Below are 11,837 nucleotides of genomic sequence, written 5' to 3'. Positions count from 1 at the left end.
TACTTAATTGAAGTGGACTTGTACATGTCCCAAAATTTTACATGCTATTTGTTTGACGTTTAGTTTTAGGGTAGGTTAGACTTTTGTGTTCGACTCCTTATCCGAAGATTGACGATGAGGTCAGAAAAGTTGCGATTGCGTTTGCATTTACCACTGACGTTCTTGTAAAGGCTTAATTTAACGCAAGCATGGACTATCTATAGTTCGGACAATTTGGCGACATTTAAAGTTATCATTTGTAATAGTCTGCATATACATGTATATACATGTATATAGACAGAATAAAGAAAATAAGAATCCCTAAACGACAAAATTTGAAAAGTCTTCAACAACCAGCCAATCATATTTCATATGCATGCGCATGCCTCCTTCAGATTCAGATTTATAAATGATAGCCGATATTTAGGATTCAAACGATATATGAAATTGAGAATGATATATATCAAAATGGAGAAAAAAAGTATGTTATAGAGAGTTATCATAATTTATAAAACTGCTTATAGCAAGTCTAAAGTTACTAAAGTTATAGGTATTGTGAGAAAAACAAATATGTACCAAACGCAAAACGTTACACGCCATGTTCTAGCAAAAGACAATTACATGTTTTGTATTGTTACAAAAAGAAACATGTACTTATATTTGGATCTCATTGATGGATTTTACTAGAAAGAAACACGCTCTCCAATGGAACATGGCAAAATTCACGCTAATTAAATCAAGATGATAACCATATTACTTCATGAAATTTCAATATAAGATGATAGTTTTGTTTATTTATTATACAAATTTTATTTTCAAAACAATATTTATAAGATTATCAATACATATTATGCATCCATCTTATTCCGATTTCTATCAAGTCACACAGTAAAACTAGGGGCGTCACGGTTAGAATTAAACGTTAAACAGACCGTACCAATTAAAACCTTAAATTCTCAACATGAACTTTGTTTCTTTATGCCAAAAAAATGGCATTTTGTTTTGTAATTTGTTGTACTCAAAATGGTTACAATACATATCTGAATATGGTGTAACTATTTTCCGTCAGGGTCGTATCGTACTCGATCGGATCGGGAAAAATACATTGTTGAACGAACAAATTGTCAACAAATCTTATTATAAAAAACTAAGGTAATATATAGAGTCGCTTTGTAACTGTTTCGTCTCTTTGTCAAAAATAAACTCGGTTACCGGTTATTAAATTTTATATAATCGTTTGTTGTTGTTGTTGTTTTTTTTTTGTTTTTTTTTTTTTTTTTTTTTTTTTTTTTAATCGATCGTATCCGTTTAAACGGATTAACGTGACACCCATAAGTAAAACTGTAATGAAATCATAATTATACATGTGACAAAGAACGTAACTGCTCTCCAGTTATTTCCTTAATTCAGTCCGCGATCAAGTTTTAACGACTGTTCCATTCAAGCGATTAGTTTCTTGGTAAACATGAGGGTTTGATTATTCTGTTTTTCCTCTCAAAAAATCCAAACAAAAAATCTGAAAAAATGTCTTGATATACTATACAATACATTCATATGAATAACTATAGTTGAATATAACGGAAGTGGTTCCGTTGCAATAGATTCTTCGGAGAAAATCGTTTTATCCAAAAATATCTCTATTTTTTTCTTATTCTATTATTGCGTTCAGTTACGTTGTTTTGTTGTTGTTCATTTTCTCAAATCAAATCAACCAATCAAAATTTGCGTAACTATTTTATAATCTTGATTATGTCATTTCTATTTTTAGCAGTAGGAACAATCACTGTCTAAGCAGCACGAGCTTGAAGATACTGACGATAGAACAACACCATATAAGACGCCGAATATCACGGCCAGGAGTATAACGGTTATCACTCCGATTGCCCAGCTTATTCGCACCATTTGTCGGGCTGTATTAGACGCTGCATGCGCTGCTGCAAGGTCACCGCGCGCAAGTGCGTCACGTGACTGAAATGAAACAAAAGATGAACCATAAAAATGGTTTCAGACATAATAAGAAAGCTCTGCATAACCGCTCCATACCCTCCCAGTTATCAAGTTTTTACTACACATATTCCATCTCTAGAAGAAATAATTGACGTCCGTTTGTCTCTAAGAAATATTGTACATGTATTGTATTGTTAAACGAACTCGCTTCTGTTTAGATAATTGTATAAAAGCAAAAACAAAAATTTAAAAATGAGAAAATAACATGAACCTCGGATGCTTTCATTATGGCTATCAGCCCTGTAGGCCAGAAACAGCACAAACATGCGATCCAAGCTTGTGTCGAGTAATCGATGGGTGCTGGCTGAATGGCATGGTTGCCCCCACCAACTTGAGCAACCTGCAAGAAAACGGGTTGAATTCATAATATAAGTGTCTCTTATATAAAAAAAAAACATTGAATATATTGTTTAAACTTGACAATTTGAACACTGAAATTGAAAATGCGCTACATTTTAGTCATAAATAATATGGATAATAAATATCACAATGGGTAAACGAGCCTACTTCTGGTGTTCGCACGAAAGGTACAAGTTAAAATATATAGGCTCCAAAGAAAAGCACAGTGATCGGTCGTAGCATGGTAAATGACCTATTCCATGGCACCTGCAACTTACAACCACTAAGACTTGCAATAAAGTGATTTTGTTTATCGTGTATAGAAATAACATTTAAAATGGAGAAAATTATGGAATTTCCTAAAAGATGTTTTAGGGCTTTTTATGCTATGTTTATTAACTACATGTAAACCATAAAGTTATCCCTGTATCTAAATAAATATCACCTAACATTGCTTATCTCGATTGCTATGACAATTCACGACAATCTGTAGCATATATTTGCTAAAGATAAATTTGGATGGTGAAGGATTAGGAAGAAAATATCATCATCATCATCATTTTGATCATTATTTATTAAAATCAATCAATATTTTTATCATTCATTATAATCATTATAGTCGCTGTCGTCATTATGGTCGACAATCAATCAATCATCATCATCATTAATCATGAATCATAAGAGACTTATCATCATCATCAATCTGAATCATCAATTATAGATAATTGATAATCAATCAATCAATCATCGCCATCATAAATCAGTTATCGCCATCAGTTTGTATTATAATTATTATTATCATCATGATCATTATCATCAACATCGTCATCATTATTATTACAGATTTTTATTTTAAAAAGGCTAAAGCATACCACTATATTATGTTGGACTTGATGCTGACCAACGAAATATCCGGGTTGTGAAGCGAAGCCCGGTTGTTGTGGCTGTGAAAATCCATAATTTGTCTGCCCGCCGGCTGCTGCTGGATTCGTCATTTGGTGCTGTTCAAACCCAACACCTGGGGGCGTGTAGGCGGGAGGTTGCTCTGTAAACAGTAAAATTATTGAGGTTATGGTGACATATATTTTAGTTGACATTTTCCTTAGTTGACATATATTTTCTTTAGTTGACATACATTTTCCTTAGATGACATTTTCCTTAGTTGACATTTTCTTTAGTTGATATATATTTTCCTTGGTTGACATATATGTTCATAAGTTGACATATATGTTCCTTAGTTGATACATATTTTCCGTAGTTGACATATATTTCCTTAGCTGACATATATTTTTCTTAGTTGACATATTTTTTTCTTAGTTGACACATATACTTTCCTTAGTTAAATAGAACATTATTGAAATTAGATGTTGCATAGATTGAGTAAAACATAAACAAATTAAGATACAACCGTAATGCCGCGGCTGATGATGATGTGATGATGACGATGATGATGATGATCATCATCATATACATGTAGATTGGATAAAATGCAGCATTTATAACTTTGTCCCATCAAAGCGGTTGACTTTGCTTTTGTACCCACACTTTGATATTTATGTTTAAGTGCAAAAAAAATGTATCCTCGCAGGACGCGGTCTTTCATACCACGCTTGGAAAAAAGGGTTGAAATTGACATTTTTCCTTGTAAAAAAGAATTTGATAATCGTTCGAGTTACTATGTTTACATGTGCAAAATGTCTTATCTATTGATGATAGTATATGAAAATTCAGAACTTGTGTTATAGTGTTAACATTTATATACTGATAGATAATCAAATAAGTACTCGTGTTCGAGCACCTTATCGATGTTTCTTGTAGATTTAATGTCTCAAAAAAATATTAAGATACCGTTAAAGAGAGAGAATAGAGGCAAATGTTTTTATTTATTGTAATGAAATAATTTGACCATATAACTATTCATGAGTGAAAAACACGTACCTTTGTCTGTCATATTTTCCGTTTATGTGTTTGTTTGTTTCAAAATGGTCGCAATCTGTGACACGTTATCAAAACTGCAACTTGTAGTTATCTTTTATGGGTGACCTAGTCATATGATGAGCACGATAAAAACGTTTAACAATCCAACATTAGTATTGATATCATATCTCAACGATGTTCGGGTTGTACGGCTGCGAAGGGAAGTGAGATTGGGAAAGTACGGTGTTTCGTTTGGGCCATCGCAATGAAAAAACTAATCGAGGACAGTTAGTCACGAATAAGGGAACGCACAAGTACGAAAAGGAAAAACTGGAAATTATGAAGACAAAAACGCGAAAGTGCGATGACGAAACTACGATCAATAAGATGCAAAGACAAGATGATGAACTCACGAAAATTGAAAGTCGATAACGTTTTAGTCATTTCTGAGCATATTTGGCATCGTTCTAACGTATATTCGTATACTCGCCTTCCCGTATACATGTACAAAAATGTCGACAAAGGTAAATAGACGCAAAAACAAAAACAAGAAGATAAGGAAACGAAAACGCGGAAATACGAATTCACGAAAGTAAGAGGACGAAAATGCAAAACTGTTTGGCTTTCAATTTTCGTAATTTGATGTTTTCACCATAGAGCTTCGCACATTCCTTATCGTACTGCCGCGTGTTCGTCATCGCGTATGTTTCGTGTTTTCGCGATTTCGTCTTTGTACTGTCGCGTCGGACCACCGTAGGGTTGCTGTGCGTCCATTGATGAAAACTGAATAGCTTATATATCTTGGTATGATTGAAATTGAACCATATTTCTGAAGTGTATGAAGCATCATCTTGTATCCAACAAATGCTATAATACTTTCATTGTCCCTCCAGTAATTCTAAACATGTTTGAAAGATATTATCCCGTCTTTTTGTGTACAAACCTATCAATATTTTTTAGCAAAACTTCCTTTATTACATAATACAAAAATTCATATGATGAAATAAATGCCATGGAATAATTTATCTTCTTTTCCTCTATTAGGATTTTAGAAATACATAAATATATTGACCTCTTTGCTTATTATAATTTTTTGTCTAATCTTTAACAGATAAATAAATTGTCAACCTCTTTGCATGCGAAAATAAATTTAAAAAATACAATTTTCATTATAGGTAATTTACCGTTTAAATTCTACCTATTTCTGTAAAACATTTTGTCGTAAGTTATTAGCAGGTGTATTATTTATGAGTTGAGTCGTTGAATCTTACTTCTTTCTGGTTTGCCAGAAGGTGTAACAAAATAACACTTACAAAAATAATTCATTAGCAATTTTGTTCATTGAATTAAGATTTTCTAAGATAAAACTTCACAATATATTTAACCTTTGTGAAGCAACACCTTGGAGCAGCAACCAATTTTTTTTATTTTGTCTCTGAAATACATTTGTTTCTACAGAGGTTTTACCGTCGTTATATTGTACACACAAAAAAAACAACACAGTTATTTTAAATTGATTTATATTTATATACATTTGAGAGATACATACAATACACTGAGAGGTTCCCAATATCTATGAGCGAAACATAACTGTCTCTACCTATAATTACAGAATCCAAAATCATTCAACATATCTAAACAGAGAACCAAGAAAGACACTTAAAGTTAATGAAAAGCATAAGTTATAATCCAGTGAACATAATGACCGCTCATAAGAGATGTAGTTGTTACAGCAAACGAAAGCCGAGCCATTACCATCTTTCATATAAGTCCATATAAGTTCGTCTGCTCTTGGATGGTGTTTCTTTACATGTTCAACTTCGTGTCGTAAAAGTTGTACTTTAGGGCATATTTCACCACGTGCGGGTGAAACGGGTCGACATTTGTTTTTATACTCCACTTCTAAAACCGCCTTCCAGTGTGTAAGACGATAATCTCTTGCATCGTCCCAAGAGGCCGTAAAATCTACCAGTTTTTCATTAACTGGCAAATTCAAAATCAAAGGAAGTTTTGTCTCGGCTGCCATGAATTTTGACCATATGTCTTCAGTCTTGCATCGAGGTGTCGGAGTAAAAACAAATACTATATAAATTTCCTGCAATAAGATGTCTGTGCTGCCCTTTTCAACAAACATGTACAGTTGACATAACCTGCATTTTTTGAAACCGAGCTTTGTTTGAACGTGTATGTAATGGTTCCTTAGGTCAGTCTCTATCAATTCCCTTTGCCTTAAATCCTCTTTTGGTACCAGTTTTATGGCGAGTTTATATCCTATATCATAATCAAGAAAGGGTACGCATTTCCCTTCAAAAGGAAGCGAACTCTGAAAGCAATGTAATGCCCGGCATTTATCCTGAAAAAAAAACAAGAAGAAACAAAAATTTTCTCTGAATTGCAAAAGATCATCGGCCGCGGAGTCAAACCGTTGCTGGGTATTTGTCCGGCAAATACGGCAAGTAGCCCTTAACTTTACCGGAAGTGAAGACCAAAATTTGAACAAACGCCAGACGGATAACCGCTCCGCCCCCTTACGAGGTAGTGAAAAACAAAATCGTGGACAAACATGACGCATCTTCTCACTTCCCCTCGTTACGTGTACATCGTTAAGAAAGCACATGCCATCAGCGGAAGATTTGAAGAACACCTTGCTGCGGCGAAGATAACCTAAACTTGTTTACTGCGGAACAACTGCCGAGGTACTGACTAACGCCGAGGGGAATGGACCTAAAAAGTAGGCAGGGACGACGAGGAAAGTGTGGTAGGTAGGCCTTAAGCACAGAGAGTGACGGCTGAAAAGGCAGACTCTTTGCTGGTATAACAGTCCTTTTCAGGGCTACCTCTTATTTATATCGACTCAGGTTACTGTACATTTATGTTCTCATTGGCCACCGAATAATGACCTTACTCCCGGCTAAAATCCGTTGTAATTGCATTGAGTTAAATTGCTTCAAAGTTAACCCTTTATGGATGTGACTGGTGACTTGTCCGGTGTCCGTAATCGACTAATCGACAGCGAACGTTGCTTTTTGTGTCTTTCCCTGGTCTCTTAATTAGCAGAGACTGAAGACAAAAAAAAACATTACGCCTTTACTTCTCGATATGTTTTTTTGGAGAAGAACTAGCGGGAAAGTGGTCAAAAATCATATCGAAAAGCAATAAAAATTAATGTACAAGACAATACGATGATATATTTTTTAAATGCGTTGATCGCCACCATACAAAAATGTGTTAACCGCCGTAATAATGGCCTTTATAACGTAAAGTTCTATATTGAAGAAATCCTACGGTCGAACCAGAAAGACACTCGGTTGGGGTACGAGGAGTGTTCAAATGCGAATGCATCAAGAAAGTTATCTTGTTTTATATTGCGAACACGAGGAAACGAAGGTTATCGGGTAAATACACCTGTTAGCTTTACATTGATACAACATTCATTAAAATCTGTTCAATTTAGCCGTGTTTGTAGCTCGCCATATATTGACTACTCATATACTGTAATAACGAAAATATTTGGAAGAAGATCAGAGAATGTCATTGCGATAGGTCTTATATAAAGAATCATTGTCTCCTTGGCATAGGATGTTAAGACATTTTGATGAAATCTGTTCTGTAAATAGACAAAATGAAATATCTTTTTTTCATCAGTTATTCGTTGGTTACATAAATTCAAACGTTAGTTAATTTCGACTGAAGCTGCACTCCATGCTCGTCGGCCTAAAATAGCAACGTCTTTCAAGATGGTTAATACGAGTATAGTGAAAGGAATAGTTAATACCGATACACTACTAGGAAAATAACTAGAACCATCGGCATAACATTAGCAGCTTAAACCATTTTCAAACTTGATTTGAAAATGAGACAGATCGGTACTGAATGGTTTTCGCATTTACTGACAAATGAGCAGGGAAAAGCTCGCGTACAATTCGCCGAGTTGTTGCTTAAACAGTATTCAAATAACAATGCAAGGTATTTTGCAAACGTTCCTGTTGACAATAAATTGGTTAATTTTTATGAGCCAAAAACGAAGACACAAAAACAAGATATTGGTTACAAAGTGGCAAAAGACCATAAATTGCAAATAAAGAGAAACATCAGTTTTAAGAAGATAATGTGTATAACTCATTCCCACATTTCAGTTGCCGTCATGAAGGCAAATATGTAAATAAACAATTTTACGAACTTAACAAATTCTTTCGAAAACGAAGACCCCCAGCAGATTTGGCCAATGTCAGATCGCTGCATGACAACGCGACATCGCACAAGGCGTCTATATTGCAGGACTTCTGACGCAGAAAAAAATCGTTTTGCTCCTCCATCCTCCGTATTCATTTGGCATGCCCCTTGTGCATTTTTTGTTTCCAAAGTTAAAAAACATACCATTCAGGTCGAAAATTTGTTCAGCATAAACACCAAAGTTCTGCAATATTCCAGTATCTTTATAGTAATAGCAAAAAAAGACGATGAAAATGCCTTAAAGATTGGATCTGTCTGAAGCTTTATGTTTCCATTTGAGGTAAATACTATGAGGGAATAGAATAAAAGAAATACAGCAAAACCTCTGATGAATCAAGTTTTACTTGCTTGGATGCATTCATATTTTTAAAAAAATCCTCATAAACCTGGTTTAAACGTTTCTGACCACTTTCTGAGTGTACAATAAACAATTATATCAATAAATTAAGACGGGTGATGTCTGTTTTTACAAATAAAGGTAAAAAATGTTGCTTGATATAGAGGTTAATAATCACACTTACAAAGAATGTGTCCAGTATCTCCCCATTCTTACATCGCCTTGTTTTTCCTTCGGGATTATCTTGATCGAATAGTTTGTCAATATTCAACAGGGTATACAGTGGAAGGATCGGATTCATTCCTGGATTCCTTCCTATTATGTTCAAGCAGTTACCAACTGATCCATAGAAGAAAGTATTGCACAGAGAGCAATATAAATTGTTATACGCATGGCCTAATTCGTTGAATATAAAGTAACCGGTGTCTGAAAAGAAGGGTGTTAAAACTTTATGGTTTTTATAAGTGAAAGAAATATGAAAGGTACGTCATATAACATTGCTTGAATACCAGATGATTTCTCTCGAAGTGAAATGCCCAATCCATCACAAATTGAGTCAACTGTATGTCAAAAATACATTCTGGGAGTTGGCTTTAGTGGTTAATGTGTCTGCCTCTTAGTCCTGGAATCGTGTGTTCAATCAAACCCTATACTGGGGTACAACCATGTTTCTAAATATAATACAAGTATTTGTTCAACAAGTTCAAATGGCGGACTCAACCTTGAATTCAATATCAAATATAAATTATATCATACCATGGCTTAGTCCATGTTAAATTAATCTTAAGGCTAAAGAATCTCTATAAACTGTGATGTCATTGTTTGAGAAAATACAAATATGGGTCCGTAATTGTTAAACGTTTTGGTTGTAAAGCTTGTATTATTTAGATTATTGAACTCCAATACCAGATAGGAAAAATATGCAAAGTTGTACCTGTTTGATTGAGACAGAGGTTGTTTAGTTCGCTATCAAAGGTTTCCCATTCACCCGTTATGTTACACTGCTTTATGACAGTTGAATCTTCAAAACAAAAAACTTTCCAAAAGTCAATATTGGTCGGCGGACTAAACTGTATAAGGCAGTTTGAGAGTATTTTTGTGGATACAGTATCAATGTCAAGGGTCTCTTGTTGCAGAACTTGTCGACAACTTTGGGGTGAGAGTTTGTGTATAGTTATCTCCCAGGCGAAAGTCCTTCGTTCATCATGGCAGTAACTGCAGAATTTGTTCTTGTAAATCACTGCCCCGTCATGAGAAGAAACCGGACGAATGTCTATAATTGTTTCAGGTTTAAAGTTTTCACACTTGGCCTTCATAGTCATATCATGATAATATTTTGGACATTTTGTTCTAGTGTAATACGAAAGAAACTTTACACTTACATGGGTGTTGTTTGGTACAAAAGCAGAAGGAAGACATTCTTGTTGTATACTTATGTCCGCATCCAAGCGTCTGTCTTTATCCCGGCAACATGTACCCTTCTCTACACATATCTCGTCACACTCACATGGTGTGCAGCAAGTATCTTTTTCTAGCACATGTTTTGTTATGTTTGTTACGCACGTTTGCTCAAATCCGCAAAATCTCGCTTCCAACGTCGCGGCGTCATGATATGCAATAAGTATGCACAAAATTATACAACGGCTCTCGTTTATGATAAACATCTCTGCTTTAAACGACAAAGTCAGTTCTGCAAACATGGCAACAAACATTTTATAATGATGTCGAAAATCACACGCGGAGGTGTTCAATTGGTTTCTTAGTAAAACATTACGTCATGGCGAATGCACCATGTGTATTTTATTTATAGTCTCTATTGTGCAAGAATCAAAATGCTGTTAATTTTTGTTTTAATTCTTGTGAAATTCTTTGTTTTAGTTTGAAGTAATTTGAAAAGAAACGTTTGTTAACGACGAAAGGCATATCATAAATCTCATACAATTTTCCATATTAATCTGTGTTTTGCAAATAACGACCATAAGTGAAAAAGACTTAAACTCAAAAAACAATCTAACTATCGTAGTCATTTCATTCTTCGTTAAGGCATTATAAAGTCTTTTTAAAGATTTTGTTTTTCAATGTCTTATAATTTTAAGATGTATGGACAAAAAGACACTTTAATTGCTGTAACTAATATTAAAGAGGTACATGTATAGTGAAAAATTGCTTATACATAATAATTCAAATTGTCGTTGAATACTAAATGTGGCAATTTATTTTTATTTATATTTTGGGATGATTCAAGGATTGGTGAGGAAGGGTGAAGGGTTATAAACTGGGTTTGGACGTGATTAGTGTTAGATCTATGTGGGAACATCCCTTACACAATAATATTTAGAATTTCGTATACAGAACTGACAAAGTTATGCGCATCATATTTACGTGATATAACGGACCAGGAGTTAATACTGAAAGCTTAGCTGTGCCTATTTACCAGGTGTCAAACCACATCAAAATGTTAACTATAAAAGTAACTTATTCATTATAATTCCGAGAAAAAAAATGTAAATTGGACTGTGAATCAATTGAAAAATAGTTTATCATCACACGAAACATATTTTTTTGATTTATCGTTATACCTTATGAAGTAGTCGGGTTCCACCGGGTATATCCTGTAAACCGTATGAAAATGTCGGTATCACCGTTTATAAATATCCTGTGAACCGTAACAAAGTAGTCGGGTAAAATCCTGTTTATCTGGCAAATCGAATGAGGTTGTCGGGTGCCACCGTGTACACCCAATGAAGCCGGGTGAAATAGCCGTCTACCACTTTGTAAATCCAGTGAACCGAATAAAACAGTCAGGTACAACTGTCTTTATTCCGGTAAACCGGAAGTGTAAGTCATGTTTCGATGTAATTATGCATGCAGTAATGCAGGAATATGAAATTAATTGAGTCACTGTGTAATATATAAGTGGTAAGTAAGTAAGATAATTCATAGAATGTGTAGTGTTCAGTGAGTGATATTCGCCGAGTTGAAAATCTTTGTAAGCAAAATCACGGATATTTATTACAAGGATCGG

At 34.4% G+C, this 11,837-nt stretch overlaps 2 protein-coding genes across 2 annotated transcripts; both read right to left on the bottom strand.

Moving 5' to 3' along the window:
* Window positions 1-758: 758 nt before the first annotated feature.
* Window positions 759-4,422, bottom strand: LOC132729269 (proline-rich transmembrane protein 1-like). Its single transcript, XM_060714994.1, has 4 exons — window positions 4,264-4,422; window positions 3,198-3,370; window positions 2,198-2,326; window positions 759-1,947 (listed from the first exon to the last, which is right to left on the bottom strand). The coding sequence occupies exons 1-4, from the start codon at window positions 4,274-4,276 to the stop codon at window positions 1,744-1,746; spliced, it is 519 nt and encodes a 172-aa protein (XP_060570977.1). The 5' UTR covers window positions 4,277-4,422; the 3' UTR covers window positions 759-1,743.
* A 1,441-nt stretch (window positions 4,423-5,863) lies between these two features.
* LOC132729214 (uncharacterized) lies at window positions 5,864-9,340 on the bottom strand. The gene is made up of 2 exons (XM_060714935.1): window positions 8,997-9,340; window positions 5,864-6,595 (listed from the first exon to the last, which is right to left on the bottom strand). The coding sequence occupies exons 1-2, from the start codon at window positions 9,111-9,113 to the stop codon at window positions 5,864-5,866; spliced, it is 849 nt and encodes a 282-aa protein (XP_060570918.1). The 5' UTR covers window positions 9,114-9,340.
* Between the last annotated feature and the right edge of the window lie 2,497 nt (window positions 9,341-11,837).

The sequence above is a fragment of the Ruditapes philippinarum genome, unplaced genomic scaffold (genome assembly GCF_026571515.1).
Source record: "Ruditapes philippinarum isolate M1 unplaced genomic scaffold, ASM2657151v2 ctg4871_1_1_1_1, whole genome shotgun sequence".
In the NCBI taxonomy this organism is placed as follows: Eukaryota; Metazoa; Mollusca; class Bivalvia; order Venerida; family Veneridae; genus Ruditapes; species Ruditapes philippinarum.
This window is presented reverse-complemented; position numbering and strand designations above follow the sequence as displayed.